Source organism: Rhinatrema bivittatum, chromosome 13, assembly GCF_901001135.1.
Source record: "Rhinatrema bivittatum chromosome 13, aRhiBiv1.1, whole genome shotgun sequence".
NCBI lineage: Eukaryota > Metazoa > Chordata > Amphibia > Gymnophiona > Rhinatrematidae > Rhinatrema > Rhinatrema bivittatum.
The window spans coordinates 63,683,932-63,700,799 of record NC_042627.1 but is presented as its reverse complement, the minus strand read 5'-3'; the positions used below and the strand labels follow the sequence as shown (position 1 = coordinate 63,700,799).

Genomic DNA, 16,868 nt, shown 5'->3' with positions numbered 1-16,868 from the left:
GCCAATAATAAAAAAAATAAATCCCAAATGAACAGTAATTCCAATTATCAATCATCTGTGCAGAGGCAAATTTCATTTGTCTCCCTTGGCCTGCCTGTTGTCCAGCCATGTGTTGGTTTTTTTTGCACAGGAAATGAAGTGCCATTATAGCAATACATTCAAATTCAAGTCTGTATATATGATGATAGGCAAATTTCGAAAGGACACAGGTAGGGCAGAAAGCAAGAAATGACGAAGCAAAGCCCACAAGGACAAACTGTGCCAGGAAGATTTCATTTTAGCAAAGGCTGTTTGTTTTATCATTGTTTCATAGCTACATTATTAATCCATGAAACGATCTTCATGCTCAGAAAATATTACTTTGTTTAGACCATAAGTCAAAGCATCCTCCTAACAGCCAATCTGAACTGAAGTCAAGTCAAAATTTCTACCGTAGACTTTATTGGATTCCGGCTTAGTATCCTAGCCACAGCTCAGAGATGTCCTGCTGCTAGAACTACTGAAGTTGATGGGTCTTTTCGGTATTAGATCGTCAACTGGATATTGTTGGCATCCATTTGTCAGTAATGAATGATGACAACCTTGCAGCTATTGTTCTAGTTGACAATCTGCTTTTTTTTTCTGTGGTCTTCATAAAGATCAATGTCAGACCTGCAGATCCTGCCACATTGATCACGGAGGTACATGGCGTTCAACCAGAAATATTTAGAGGGCAAATTTCAAAGCCATTACTGTGCATAAAACAGCATTTTACCAGCAGAAATGGCTGAAAGCATGTGCGTTGTTCAGTAACCTGCGTAATTTTACACACATACTAAGGTATAAGGACAGGGGAGGCAACAATGTTCGTAGTTTGGGATTTTCAAAACGTCACATGTTTTGCCGGAAAAAGAGTGCCTGCAGAAAAAGCAGGTGCAAATCTCGGTGGGTACCTTTTCCAGGGGGCAATAATCAAAGGAAAACTACCTGCCTAGTTTTACTTAGATGATTGCTGCAAACCCTGAGGGTAAAAAGTACCTGTGGACTTTTCACCAGTGTGAGAAGGTCGATTATTTTCTCCTCAATGTCAAACTTTGGGCTCTTGTTTAACACTGATAAAAGAGAAAATTCTGGAACAGTGATATGAAACCTTGTGTTATCAGTTCTCGTCTCTCTCTTTGAAACAGGATAGCAGCATCTGGAGACTGTGTATAGCTACAGGGAATGAAGGTTTGGGTATCCAGATTTCGAGGAACACCAACTGTACTTCTCTTGAAAAAAGCTTCATCGTCAGCCATCTGACTAACGGAGGGGCTGCCCACAGGTACATGGTTTGATTTATTACAGAAAATGCCAACACAGAAAATCAGACTAAAAAGCATCCAAATACTGGCAGTGTAGCTCAGAAGTCAGATGCAGGGCGCGTAGGGTTGAGTTCCAAATGGAGTTAGCCAGCTAGATCCTTCGGGGGGAAAATCTCCCAGCCCCTAAAGTGGCATAATAAGGCCACCAAGGTAAAGGAAATGGGCTGACAAAGGGAATGCTCTGGGAAGTGTGGCTGGTTTGGGTTGGGGATGGGATGGGACCCTTAGCCAGTTTTTTTCCAGTGGGCAGCTGGCTAGGGTTGTAGCTGAAAACATGCTTAAACTTAGCCGGCTGTAATATAACTGGCTAAGTTGCTGATCATAGGCTTTAGGGGGGGGTCAATATCTGAAAGCCCCCTGAGCAGGTACAGATAACTGGGTAAATTTAACCGTTATCTTTATCTGGGTATTATCTGGATAAAAATGCAAACAAATATCTGGCTCAATCTACCCGCACACACTTTGTGAGGGGAGACTGAAGGCACTAGTGAGTGCAGATGGAGTTGCCTGCGTAAATGTAGCTGGATAGCACTGAATTTAAAACGCCTGCTCCAGTCCCTTTCTTACCTGGCTCAGGGCCAGATTCATTAAGGCTTTTCTCCCATTTTTTTGTGTCGATGGGAAAAGCCCTTAGTGAATCAGGTACTAAATGTGTGCAGGTGGCAATTTTGAATGACTAAGATTTAACCGGGTAAACCCGGTTTTAGCAGGATAAATCTTTTGAATATCGACCTCTTACTGAATATCAGCCTCATAGTTGCACATCCTGAGGTCCTGTGGGTGTCCTGGTTTCTTGATCTATACAGTAGCATCAGGAAAGAAGGGAATAACCACACGATAAACAAGTTTCCGAAACAATTCAGAGCAAATCTACATGTATATGCCATAGCTTACTAGCCCAAAGCAACTTTTTCCTGGGTTGCACATCATTGTCCTGAGGTTTGGTATCATATTAGGAATAACTACATAGGACACCCAATGTACTAAAGCATGTTAAGGCTAACACAGTGTTAATGTTCACAAAACAGAGAAGCTTTGCATGTTTCAGGCTGGGGAGGAGACTATGGCCCACCCCCGTTCCTTAGGTCGTTTCTGCCAGTAATCCCGATGCATTAATGGTGATGGTAATACATTAAATTATCCACTGCAAAACACCGGGTTTAATGCCCGTTAGTACATTGGGTGTTTAACATGGTGTTTTGGGCCAACATTAAAAGTGGTTGTTAATGTTTGGGTATTTGCCAGGTACTTGCGACTTGGATTGGCCACTGAGGATGCTGGGCTTGATGGATCCTTGGCCTGACCCAGTAGGGCACATCTTACATTCTTATGTAATGGATGATTTCAGTGCACCTTATCACTGTAGACTGTCATATAATGATACAGTTGGTGGAGATGGACAAACACAGTAATGGAATTCAAGAAAGCCTTGGAAAAGCAGGATCCCTAGCTGCAGAGAAGTGAAGGGAAAGCCACAGATGAACTGGGGGTCAATGGCATTGCACCAGGAGTGAAACTGGGCAGACGCTGAGTAGGTCATTATGTGCCATCATATTCTATGCCAGATATCAGCGTGCTGAGCCCTTCCTAGCTTTTATCACGCAGATGTCTTTCTCTCTCTTCTGCAGCCTCTACAGAACTGTGGATCTGTGTAAACAGAAGGTTTTGAAAATAACAGCTAGTGATTAAAAAGAAAAAAAAATCTTTGTTTTAAAATATGCAGGATAGAAATGAAGCATAAAGTTGCAGTGTTTTGATAGTAAAAGACATTTGATCATTAAACCATCACCTTAAGTAGCTTGAATGCCAGCGAAGGGTGAATTCTCTCCTCCCCTCACGCCCTTGTTGCGATACAAAAAGGTCAAACCTGCACCCATGCCCTGATAAGAAAGCCGATGAGGAAAATGCTGCAGAAACTAAAAGTTCAGATGTTTTGCATGCCGTCTCAGCGCCATAGTACATCATGCCTAACGGGGTTCATAACGCCTATCGCCTCCACATTTGGAATAGTCTCGGATCAGAGCTGGTGCTAGGCTGACTGGCGCCCTGTGTGAAAACTGGCACTGATGCTCCTCCCCCCTCTGCAGCAGCTCCAGCGCAGCAGCACGCCCCCCTTTGGCAGTGGCGGACACTGCGGCACAGTATCCCCATGGTCTCCTCGCCTTACTCTCCCACCCTTTGCCCAGCGCCAGCATCCTCTCCGCCCTGCTGCCTCTCGTCCCTTGCACACGCTGCCCAATAACACCAGCTCTCTCTCTCTCTCTTTACCACACCCCAAACATCCTTTCTTTCCTGTCCAGCTGCAACACCTTTTCTTTACTCCCCCTCTTCTCCCCAGCAAGCTGATCCTTCGCCTGCCTCCACAGAGAAGAAACCTCCTTCCTCCTGCCTGAGGAGCTGATGTGGGAGGGAGGGGGCACTGGTGCCCCCTTATCCATGGTACCCTCTGCAGCTGCACGGGCTGCACATCCCTGGAATTGATCCCTCCAGCAGGGAAGGCCACATACATTGACATATATTTTGCTGTGAAGAGAAATATAACCCATTTCATTGTAGTTATTTGCTCTCTGACTTGGCTACAGTCAGCATTTCATTCGTATGTATATTTCATAGATATGTGTTCGGCATCAAAGCGGCTTTGAAAGAATTAAAATACAATATAAGCAATGCCAGGCAGTAATATTTCCTCACTGAAGATCAGAGAGAAGGTACGCATGGACTCTCACTTTGAAATCTGTGGCAGGGACATCTTTGCACATTTGCTTTTTGTTGTGCTGGTAGATTTTCTTTACAAAACAACAGCCAGTCTTGGAAACACAATCGATGGGTGCTATTTTCTGATCTGGCCCTTCCCGGGACGTCTCCCCTGAATGCAGCTAATGGTTTACACACACACACACATACACACACATACACACACATACACCTATTTACCTGCACACAGGGCTTCGAAAATAGTCCTCCGAGATCATTTGTAATAAAGACAAACAAGGACCCAAATGAATTTCGACTCTGAGTTCTGTTTTCTCCTTCATTAGAGAGTTTGTAAACTCTAGGGGCTTCCCTGCCTGTGACTCTAAGGGCAGGGAGCCCCTAGAACATCCTAGAGTGAGACCTTATTTATTTATTTATTCATATTTCTGGACGGCCAATCTCGAGGCCCTAGCTTGCCTTCTGAAAGACATTTCCGACTTGCTGGGTAGTGGGTAAGGCGTCCGTTATCAGAGGAACTGACAGGAAGGTAGAGGAGGATTGTGGTGTGTGTGTGTATTTTGCGCACCGGCATCTCATGCAACTTGATTCTGGGACTCTCCTGCAAGCTTATTCCTTTCAGAGATGGACGCCTGGCGCCAGGAGACGAGCTGCTTGCAGTGAATGGCCGGTCCCTGAAAGAACTTCCGAGCAAGGAAGCCGAGTCCCTCATTCAGTCGGCAACAGGCCTGGTTGATTTAGTGGTTACGATGAAGGTAAGCACCAACGGCTTGAAATCACAAAGCTTATTGACTTTCATTCTGAACCCTTTTTCAATGAGACAAACGGGAATTAGCCGGCACCTAGAAACTTCAGTTCCCCCTCCCCCCCCCCTTCCTTCCAAAACTCATTTGTGTTCTGCAGTCCTCCGCCTTGCTGGCCTGTGTAAGGATGAGCCAGGGCTTGTACGTGTGGGGATATGGCCTCCTGATGACTGTGGCTGAGAATGTACAATCACTTCCTTTCTAAGCAGAGCCTCAGGTATGGATTTTCCACATAAACCAGGGGGGTGCCTAGAGCGGCCCCAGCCAGGCGTTACTTTCAAACTCTGCATAACCTTTTCCCGAATCAGCTCTGTGTGCACCTCGGTGCCCTAAACTTTGCAAGCTGAAGGAAGGCTTCATAGCAGGTCTCTTGAGTTTTTAATTACAAAAGTGTGTTTCACTGGGAAAGGGATTATATTCTGCTTGCTAACTTTCTGGGGCGGACTTCCTGGCGGGCAGCAGGGACTCGGTTCTGTCCCGCGGTGGAATGTTCAGTCGGGACGACGTCTGTTCCTGAAAACCTTCTGGGGGCATCTGGTTTCAATCCCGCTTGGACTATTCATTTTAGAATTTCAGGTCAGCCCGCGGACAGAGAAAGACAACTCTTTACCACAGCAGCAGGATGCAAGAAAGCCACAGGGCTTGGAAAACCAATCGGCGCGCCACCCGCCTGCGGCCAAGTCCTCCTTGCTGTGCTGTGGGCGCGCGCTAGTGACAGCCTTTATGGTCTGACCCTGGGTTGTGAGCCTCCCCATGCTCCCTGCTTCCCACCTCCGATGTGATATCTCCCCTCCCCCCCATCAGCAGGAAGAGAGCAACGCTTCCTACTTGCATCTGCCTCCTCCTGTGCAGGCTGAAGCCTAAACGTGTGGTGCCAGAAACTCCCATGAGATGGTGGGGCCCCACAGGTTCGGACTTCACAGATTGAAGCTCCCAGAAGAAGAGAGAGGCATGGGTAAGAAGCCCCACTCTCCTGCTGGAGGGAATGGGGAGACAATCATGCCTGGGTGTGTGGATGAGGGAGAGAGATGATCATATTGGGGGTGAGGGGAAGAGGAGGACAGAAAGGCACGAGTAAGTATGGGAGGAGGGAGCGAAAGGCAGGAGGGAGTAGAGGGAGGAGAAAGATGCATGACTGGGGGGGGGGGGAGCACGGGTGGAAGGCGTAGAAAAGAGAGAAGTCCCACATGGGCTCATTCACCCTCGGCTCTGTACCACACTAGGGTAGGTCCGATTCACTTGAGCCTTAAAGTGGCTGCCCATCTACTTACTGAAACAAAAATGTTTTGATTTTGAGTTAAGCCTTTGGGGAAAAAATACGTGTTTGCCTGAGGCTAATTAGCTTGCACGGATGAGATTTAAGAAGGTAATTTATTTATTTATTTATTTATTTATTAACTTTTATTTACCGACATTCGTGAAGCACATCATGCCGGTTTACAAAGAACTCAGATGAGATACAGTAAAGCAATATAACAATATAACATTATAAACAATATAAAATAATATTACTAACCAAAAAGAATAAAAAAACAAAATAAACAAAATAAAACAGTACAAAAGCATTACAAAAATGGACCAATGGAGCAGAGATTTAAGGGGGGAGAAAGGGGAGGGAGAGGAGGGGGAGGACGAGGGGAGGTAGGGTGGGTAAAGGGTTTGGGAGGGGTGTGGGAAAGGGGGGAGGAGGAGAGGATGGGGAGAGAGGCATAGTTAAAAGGGAGAAAATACAGTGGAATGGAGGGTAAAATGTGCAGCCAAGTAAAATGTGCAGCCAAGCCGCACGTTTTACTCTCAGAAATTACCGCCTGTCCAAAGGCAGGCGTTAATTTCTGCCAGCACCGGGGAAGTGCACAGAAAAGCAGAAAAAACTGCTTTTCTGTACACCCTCTGACTTAATATCATGGCGATATTAAGTTGGAGGCCCCAAAATTAAAAAAAAAAATTTAATTGGCCCGCGGGTTGGAAGACGGACGCTCAATTTTGCCGGCATCCGTTTTCTGAACCCGTGGCTGTCAGCGGGCTCGAGAACCGACGCCGGCAAAAATTGAGCGTTGGCTGTCAAACCCGCTGACAGCCGCCGCTCCTGTCAAAAAGGAGGCGCTAGGGACGCGCTAGTGTCCCTAGCGCCTCTTTTTACCGCGGGCTCTCATTTGCATGCGGGCCGATACTAAATCGCGTGCTCAGGAGAGTGACCTGTGCACGCGCCAGGAGAGCGGGCGCTCGTTGGCTCTCCCGCACTTTTTTCTGTATCGGCCCGAAAGTGGGTGTGCTTGTAGCCAAATTGTTGAACCCTAATAATTGTCCATGGGCTACCAAGTTACTAAAAGTGTGCCAGCCCTCTCGTTTGCTACGTTCTTCTCAGCGGGCTTACTGGGCATTCCTTCTGTCAAACGTGCTCGTCTGGCCTCCACAAGAGATTGGCCTTTTCTGTTGCGGCACCATCCATATGAAACTTCTTGCCGGTTGAACTGAGACTGAACCCTTGCAGTAAAACTTGTAAGACTAGTCTTAAGACTTTTTTCTTGCAACAGGCTTTTAAAAAAAGAACATTTTTATGTTTTTACTATTTGACCGTTTTCTTGCAGTTAAACGATGCAGATATTTTAAATAATTTGTTTTAACCTATGATTATAGGGCATTTAATTATGATGTTTTATATTTATATATATATATAGGTTTTTACCATTTCTTTGCCACGATTAGGAGCACTGATTCTATGTTGTGTGGCAGTCACAGATATTTCAGTGGTAAATAAATAAATATCATAGTAAATCTACATAGCGAGGAGACATTTTCATTGGCATAAAGGAATGCATGCTGCAGAAATCAAAGTAACAGTGAAAACCAATATGATATATAGTTGCAATTTTTTTTTTTAATGTCAACACAAGCACAAAATGGAAGCTTACTGCTTTTTTTTTTGTTTTGTTCTGTGACTGTACAAAAACATGGGCAAAATTAATTATTTTCTGTTTCTCTGCACCGAATTCTGCAGATGTGTCTGAAGCAACAGCACTTTCAGATCTGCACAGAAGTAAATTCTTCTCTTTTCTTTTCAAAAATTCTTTGCATAAGCATTCACCGGGAGAGGGGAGACGGAAAGTCCAATGTTTCACAAATAACTTGTTTACAGCACCACCTGCTGCATTCGAGGAGAATTACCGTCCAATAGCAACCCCTGGTCTCAACCCATCCAAACTACTACCAAAGGACCCTGCTACAGTTAGGGATCAACAGGTGTGATCATTTTTTTTTCCTTTCCCATCTCATTCCCGAGCAAATGCAGATATTGGATGTAGTTTTTGTATCTCTTTATTGTACTTTTTGATTATATTATCATGCATGAACACTTTTCCTTTCGGCTGATTTCAATGACGTTGATTATGTTAGCCTGAACCAGAATTATGTGTGGAATTGCATTAGGCTTTGGCAAACAAGGATTATTCTCAAACATAAAACTACCCTTTGCATTAAGGCTAATTTGTTCAGCAGGCCATATGCTGAAGATTGTACCAATTCATACACAAGAGCATTGTGTGAGTAGAGCATTCCATGGGGAACCCTGTGATGGCTGAACCCGGATAACAGTCCCAGAGCCCATATCTCACACTTCTGTTCAGTTAGACACAGATGCTATTCCATTAGGTTTATTTTCCTTTCAAGACCCTCACATTGCTCTTTAATTTTCCCATATTTAGGTCTCTTGCACACAGCACTGATAATCTCAGCATCGAGAACAGTAAAGACTCTACTCAATAAGACACATGAGAGTTGTTTGGTAGTTCCCAACATTTCTCTTTTACTGATAAGGTGCAATGCTGAATTTAAAGTCTTTTACATTTGTGTACTTCATTTTCAAATTTGTTACAAATGCTTTTAGTAAATTTGTGACTTCCTAAAGTCTTAAGTTCAGAAGTTACCTCAATTAAATCAAGTTTTTAAGTTATTTCATGTTCTCCCTCCCACTGTAGTAGTAGATGAAGTATGATAGATTGTGTTTGAAAGGTTTTAATCTTTTATCTCCTACCTCCTCTCGCAGGATCAAGGATGCTACCCCTTATGCCCCTTTTTTCTCCCAGTTTTCAGTAGACATGCCTGGGCCATTCTTTCCTGCCTCCTCTTAGGATGTCTGGAAGTCACCCTCTCCTTGGATTCTGGTGATCTCACGTTCCACCCGCATGAAGGGAACCTCTTCTGTTGTCTGGAAGAGAAAACTCAAAACAGCTTAATTGAGTGCAAAGGGATTTGGCACCCCAAAACTAAATATGTTAAAGGTGGCACGAGAGGGTGGAAAGGAACTCTCACGCAAAACAAAAGTCTCCATGGAACTTAAGTTAAGATTTAGAAAAATAAGAACACAGGACATGCGGCCTCCTTGAAAGCAAAAAAAAGAATCCATGAGGGTAAAATGGTGATCTCACTAGATACACACTGAGGACACCACCATGGTCAGCTGCCACATGGGGGAGCTGTAAACACCAAACCCACCAATCTGGCTCTCCCCATACAAATAGTATATTCCTTATCCAGTAGTATTAGTAGGGGTACTAACAGGATCCCTGCACATGTTTGCAGTTATTCTGAGAATTTTATTATGCGTTTTAGTTAGAAAGCATATTGGGTTCATGGAAAAGTATTTGCCCACAGTATAGACGCCCTGCAGCTCGTCATTACAACTCTTCTAGAAGTTTAATGTCAGGTATCTCGGCTCTTCCAGGCTATGACATTGTTTCCTTCCGGATCATGGCAGAATGCTTTATTTTTCTCTTTCGTTTTTACCAGTTCAGGCAGTGTAAGTTTACTTGTACTAAACCGTGTACGGCAGAAGTACTACGGTGTTGGATAACCTGATATCTGTTCTGGGGCTGTACTTTGATGGCAGGTTAAGAATTCAATCCGATTTTGCCTGCCTAGGGGGAATTTCTCTCTTTGTGTCTCACCCTCTCTTAATGATTTGGACTGACGGGGAAGTCAGTGGAAGAGAGATCCTGCTTTGTGGGCAAAAAGAAAATAATTCATCCAAATCACTGAGGCCTTTAAAGCTTATTTATTGAATGTTTGGTTAAATTTGGTGTGGACGGAAAGTAATATGATAGTGGGATCTACTTAAAATTTCCAGAGCACAGGCTTATGCAGCTCCCATGTTAGATACGAAGAAATAAAGATCCTGTAGTTTGTTGCTTGACCTTTATTCCTACAGGGCACATTGGGTAGCTCACGTTTGCATTCCTGCCGCTCCAATTCAACAAGAAACCTATTCCTTTCTGATTCAGGGATATGGATTTGATAAACTGTAACAATTGTTGAACTGAATTGAATTTTTTTCAGCAGATGGACAGTTTTGTGCTGAAAATGCTGCTATTATATTTATTTTTTTTACAACTTGAGTTATATTCATTTTCAGTGTGCAATGACAGCGCGACACACAAATTATGCAACAGTTAAAAAACACAAGAATTCAAGCAGCGCCGCCCCCTTTTTATTCACTCCCTCCCTGGCTTGAAACAATGCTCTAGTTCTCAAATGCACGGCATGCACTCCTGTAGCTTTCTGCATCTTCCAGCTAGCAGATTCCATTTCTATCATTCACCCCAGGCTTGGGACCTCATTAACTAATAACTAAGCATTTCCCCCCCCAAAGACCCAGAATGGGAGAAATAGAAAAGCCTTAGCGAACCAGGCCCTTGTACTCTGTTCCAGTTTCTCATGGTTACTCTCCCTTAATTACATCCGCAGCTCCTCCCCCTGCTACCTGCCGAGGTCAGTATAGAAGTGCCAGTGCCCTAGGATCATTCTTTTTTTTTTAAGGAAAATTCTGCCATTGCTTTTAAGGGAAGACCAACGAAACTGGAAATGCGAAGTCCAAGTGTTCTCCATCCCAAAGCCACCTGTCAAAGGACTCGGAGCAATTCAACGAGTAAGTCTTTGCTTCTTGTTACGGGTTTCTAAGTAACTTGGCCAGTGATTTCACTGCAGGACATGGGTTTAGAAATAGTAATATAGCCATATTTTTATTTTCAGTAACTACTAATTGGTTTTGTTATATTTTCCCCCTGCATAATCCATAATATTTTATTTACATCCCATAGGACTCTTGCTGGTTTTGAATCTTTCTTGCTCATATATTCAGAAGGTGTCTATGACATCGGTTTTATCACACATTCACTGGTGCCAGTGCTGACATAAAGGCGGGCCAAGCTTGGTGCCACTGTGGCCCCCCCCATCGCTGTCCAAAACCTGAACATTGTCAATTTTAGGGGGAAATCTGTGACTTTTTTTTTTGAAAGATTCTCATTTCTCTAATAGTTACAGTATTGCTGCTGTGGGCTAATTTTGGTCAGATTGTAACAATATGAGTGTGGCGTATGTAGCTGACTGTACGAGAGTGATGTTAAGTGTGCTGACCGTGACATCCCTCACCGGTCCAGTTAGCAAGGCACGCTCCTGGTTAGCCTTGGTGGAGATGCCAATTCACTACAGAATCATATATAAGTCCATAACCATTATTTACAAAACCATACATCAACACTCTCAGCTCAACCTTCAAATTCCTCTCAAAAAATTCACTTCCAACAGACCAATCAGAGAGTCCTACAGAGAATCCCTACAAGTTCCACACTCCAAAACCATGCGGCACATCACAGCCAGAGACAGGGCTTTTTCCACCGCAGGACCAACACTGTGGAACTCCATCCCACCAGATTTGCGACAGGAACCCTGCCTCCCCACATTTAGGAAAAGACTCAAAACGTGGCTATTTATGAAAGCATTTCCTGACCTAAACTGAACCTTAATCCGTCTTTGACTAGTCACTTAGACTCTGCCTTAACATGGCAATTAACTCCACAGCATCAGGGCAATTCATTATTGCCTCAATTGCATTGATAGGTATATATGTACTCTCTATTAAAACCCCAGCTTCTTTTCTCTGTTCCAAGTTATATTACTCCCTTGTTTTATTGTAACTGCAACCCTTAACTTTCACTTGTTTAATGTTTACTATTACTACCACCATTATTATTTATGTTATTTAATGTTATTTATGACCTTTTGTTCCCTCTACACTTGTTAATTGTAAACCGACATGATGCGATATTTATTGCAAATGCCGGTATAGAAAAACTTAAAATAAAATAAATAAATAAATGCCCAGGCGCAAACCTGGAAAACAGACCAGAGGAATGTTACTGTTCCCGCCCCCGACCTGTCAACCTTGAACTTTGCAGTGAGAAGGGGACACTGCTTATTACAAGTTTTATTTATTTATTTATTTAGTTTTATATACCGTCACTCGGGGTCCATCGTAACGGTTCACAACAGGAAAAAAAACCACATTATACCTAAAACTAATGTACATGATATGGCACAAAACTACAAAATATTACAACAGAGGTAACCTCACTAATTTAGGTAAAATAGTCCCTAAAAAAGCGTAAAAGAAAAAGACAAACTCTAATAACATCATAAAACAACTTAAAACTATACGTTGCAAATAAAACATAAAATAAAATACTGGTTAAAACAGATAACACAATCAGCAGTGTTTCTTAAAATCTTTAAAATGAAAAATGCCTTGCATTTGTCTAGTAGCACTATTGAAAGGGGAAGGAGGAGGAGAAGCAGCTTGATTGCATGGTTATTTGGCTTTCTGCATTTAATGCGCCGTGTGATTCCAGTCTTACGCAGAAGGTAGCTCTCTCCTTTATTGAACCTTTATAAGACTACAGTGAAAAGTCAGATATGGAAACGTTTTACAAAAGTATTTCTTTGTGGGTTTTTTTTTTCTAGGTGTAAATCCTTACTGGATAAGTGAAATAGATTCTCCATTGGCCAAGAAACCAACCTTATACAGAGACAGGCATTGTCTTCACGGCGCCCGGAAATCATTGTCCCAGCAGCTAGATGGCTCTGTGCAGGTGCGTTACAGTGTGAGAGGGAGGAAGGGCCGCAGTCGCACAGCCCAGCATGAAAGGCGTCATTCCGTAAACAAAGTGAGACTATCGTAGGGTCCTTGTCCAGATCACTAAGGCACTGGCTGGCAATCTGGGGCTCTGCTGTTTTAACTTCACGATTAGTGGATTAAATCATAGCCGCCAGGCACTGCCATCCGATAAATTTGAAGACAGGCCCCCATATTTCGAGCAGAGACTGAGCCCCCATATTTCGAGCAGAGACTGAGCCAGACTTTGAAGGTTGATCCCAGATTTGCAAATGTTGAGCTCATCGCAACTACATTGGAGCAAAAATGCAGAAAAAGACGTTGCTCAGTGACCGAAAGAAACAAAAATAGTCGCTGTGTGGTACTCAGGTGACAGAAAAGAGGCACATGTCTTTTCTAATTCCTTCCCTGATTTAGAAATGAGGTCCCCTTATGGTCATATGAGTGTGCGGTCTTTGTTATCTCCCAGTGAAGGTGGTGGAGACCAAAACCAAGACAGAATTCAAGAAGGCCTGAGATAAACGCAGAAGGTCAAGGCCAGTGCTAGCATTTTTGCTGCCTCTGCGAACAATAACCGTGCTGCCTCCCCTCCTCATTTTTTTTTTTTAACACAGAACACCCCACCTCAATTAAACAAGCAGAACACAGACTCACTCTCATCAAATTCAGAGTAAAGAGACTGTAAACTATAAACAGAAACTGAACCGGAAACCACAAACTGCAACAAGCCAGACTCTGTATGCAGTGCAGCAATGGAGAAATAGAAACATCATCAGTCCTCATAAATCATTCATCAAACAATAAAACCAAGGAATATAAATCATTCATATTAGTAAAACCAGACTTGTAAAAATAATGGGGGTAATTTTCAAAAGGAGTTACACATGTAAATGTAACTACTATTGTAGCAATTTTCAAAAGCCATTTACTGGAGTAAAGTGCACTTACACAAGTAAATCCTATGAACAATTCAATGGCATATATTATAGCAATTTTCAAAAGCCCACTTACTCAAGTAAAGTGCATTTACTCGAGTAAAACCCTGTTTTACTCGAGTAAATGCTTTTTAAAATCAGGCCCATAATTGCCAATGATCTAAGGAATAGAATAACATCCAATAATTAAGAGCTCATACAAAATTTAAAAAATTTCCTAAACACCAATAAATTATTTCAAAATGGCAGACACAGACATCCAGTAAGTTAAACTAATAAGGATGGAAAATTCACCGCTTCCATACCTGAAAATATTTTATTTCCAGTCATCCTGAGTAAGGCATGGATTAGTGAGGCAGCACAAATTTTCTTCACACACCCCAGATAGGTTCTTATTCACATACACACAACCCTCCAGTCGGACTCCCGTTCACATACTCTGTATCCCCCCCCCCCCCAGTCAGGCTCTTATTCTCCCCAATAAGACTCCCATTCACACACACCACATCCCTATACCCCAATTAGACTCTCATTCATTCATTCATTCATTCACACACACACACACATTCCATTGGGAGCCATTCTGCTGCTCCTCCTCGTGTGCCAGCCATGCGCTAATCAAGCAACGTGAGCCTAGCACTTCCTCTATGCTGATCTCATGCATCACGAGATCAGCATAGAAAACGTGCTAGCTGCACGTGTTTTGGAAAGCAAACACTGGCACCAAGAAAGAAAGGGCTAACGGGCTCCTTCTTCTTTCTTCGGCTGCCAATGAGATGGGGTCCACTGGCGACCTCATGGGCCTCTTCCTCTTCTCGGCCACCAGTGAGATAGGGTCCACCGGTGACCTCATGGGCCTCTTCCTCTTCTCGGCTGCCAGTGAGATGGGAGTCCAACGGCGACCTCATAGACCTCTTCCTCTTCTCGGCTGCCAGTGATATGGGGTCCACCGGTGACCTCATGGGCCTCTTCCTCTTCTCGGCCGCCAGTGAGATGGGGTCCACTGGCGGCCTCATGGGCTTCTTCCTCTTCTCGGCTGCCAGTGAGATGGGGGTCCACCGGTGGCCTCATGGGCCTCTTCCTCTTCTCGGCTGCCAATGAGATGGGGTCCACTGGCGGTCTCATGGGCCTCTTCCTCTTCTCGGCTGCCAGTGAGATGGGGTCCACCGGCGACCTCATGGGCCTCTTCCTCTTCTCGGCCGCCAGTGAGATGGGGGTCCACCGGCGACCTCATGGACCTCTTCCTCTTCTCGGCTGCCAGTGAGATGGGGTCCACCGGCGACCTCATGGACCTCTTCCTCTTCTCGGCTGCCAGTGAGATGGGGGTCCACCGGCGACCTCATGGGCCTCTTCCTCTTCTCGGCCTCCAGTGAGATGGGGGTCCACCGGCGACCTCATGGACCTCTTCCTCTTCTCGGCTGCCAGTGAGGTGGGGTCCACCGGTGACCTCATGGGCCTCTTCCTCTTCTCAGCCGCCAGTGAGATGGGGGTCCACCGGTGACCTCATGGGCCTCTTCCTCTTCTCAGCCGCCAGTGAGATGAGGGTCCACCGGTGGCCTCATGGGCCTCTTCCTCTTCTCGGCTGCCAGTGAGATAGAGTCCACTGGCAGCCTTATGGGCCTCTCCCTGCTCCTGACACCACCCCACTGGGTGTGCTGCCCTGGGCAAGTGCACAGTTTGCACACCTGGTAGTGCCAGGCCTGCAGAAGGTCCTTAGTTGTGATGAGTAATGGGCAGTCTAGACGGGCCCTGTCGGTTCTTGTCCGCTGCTGTCTTCTCTGTTTGAGTTCTCCAAGACTCAAAAAACAGAAGTTTGGTTTTGTAATACTTTCACTCTACGAATGCACACAGGAGCCTTCCTCTCATGGAACTACTGACAGAGAAATTCATCGTAGAGAACAGTAGGAACATCTTATTGTACATTTCTTCAGTTATTGATGTCCTATTTCATTTAACAGACAGATTTCTTAGGTGTTTACAAGCACTGATACAAACCGCTTGCATCTCAAGATCTGGCTTGCTTTAATACATACAATTGTATTTTTTGCTGGCAAATGCAGCAGCTAAAATCTGGATGAGTCCTGCGCCAATCTTTTATTTTCATTCGTTTCTGTCTGTTAGATACACAGGTTTACACCAAATCAGATGCCGGTAATAAATATGATGTAGTGTCTCTGCACCATGTACTTCAGTCCGTTTGCATAGGGGAAATGAGATTTTACAGTAACAGTTCGGCGAGACTTAATGAGGCTCCGGTATTCCGCATTACTAAATCATCTGTGGCTGCTGAGTAAAACAAACCATGTCTAGTGATGCAGGAGCAACGCTGAAAAGGGCTTTTATGGCCCACGAGGAAGCAGGAAGAAATTGCATACCAAGGTGCTTTGGTCACTTCTCTTTGGCTCTGGGTTTTAAATGGAGCTGCAGATAATTTTCTGGGCTTTCCTTGTGGTGTGTGTTTAGCCGTGTGATAATGCTAAAAAGAGAAAACTAAGCTGTTACCTCCTAACCCAAAGACTGTGCATGCTCTGTTAATGGATTACACCTCTTAGTACAGGGTCCCTAAGATCTCAGAGAAAACTGGTTTGCAAGCTGTCCACAGTATTCCTGGGATAGAAGTGCACACATTTGCTGTATGAGCCAGGATAACCGACATCGCTTGGTTCTTCTGAAAACCAGACTGTATTTCTAGCCCTCCAGGACTGGAGTTGGAAACCCTTTACCACAGGACGCCTTCTGATGCTGACAAGACTTGAAGGACTCTGCTTTTTAAAGTGGCATCTTAACAGTTTTATTTTCAAACAGGTATTAGTCCCATTTTCAGATGTCCTGCACAAAAGCATGCACCAGACTCCTGCTACATGGCACAACATTGCAGCTGAATCCACAGTCACTAACCGGTGGCAAAGGCGGTCATTAGCAGACTGCCGTGGTGAGAAAGTGTTACAGTAACACTCTAGCGCACGGATAAATACCAACAGACCCATCCAGTTTGCCCAGTGGCCAGGAAAATCAAATCCAAGAAACAGTTGGTTTGGCTGAAAGTTAACACGCACACACAAAAAAAAAAAGAACACATTTCAACAACGCACCATTGCAGAGAGGCATCGGTTCATACCGCCTACAAGGCTGA

At 44.3% G+C, this 16,868-nt stretch overlaps 1 protein-coding gene across 3 annotated transcripts in view; it reads left to right on the top strand.

Moving 5' to 3' along the window:
- The window catches only part of IL16 (interleukin 16), a 79,690-nt gene that overhangs the window by 17,536 nt on the left and 45,286 nt on the right, over positions 1 to 16,868 (top strand). The window contains exons 3-7 of one of the 3 annotated variants that reach the window (XM_029575084.1): positions 1,167 to 1,303; positions 4,678 to 4,810; positions 7,937 to 8,098; positions 10,694 to 10,778; positions 12,650 to 12,777. In XM_029575084.1, coding sequence (XP_029430944.1) covers positions 1,167 to 1,303; positions 4,678 to 4,810; positions 7,937 to 8,098; positions 10,694 to 10,778; positions 12,650 to 12,777 — 645 coding nt within the window. Of the gene's footprint in view, positions 1 to 1,166; positions 1,304 to 4,663; positions 4,811 to 7,936; positions 8,099 to 10,669; positions 10,779 to 12,649; positions 12,778 to 16,868 lie in introns of those variants that run through there. The other 2 variants (XM_029575082.1, XM_029575085.1) reach the window with 2 other exon arrangements.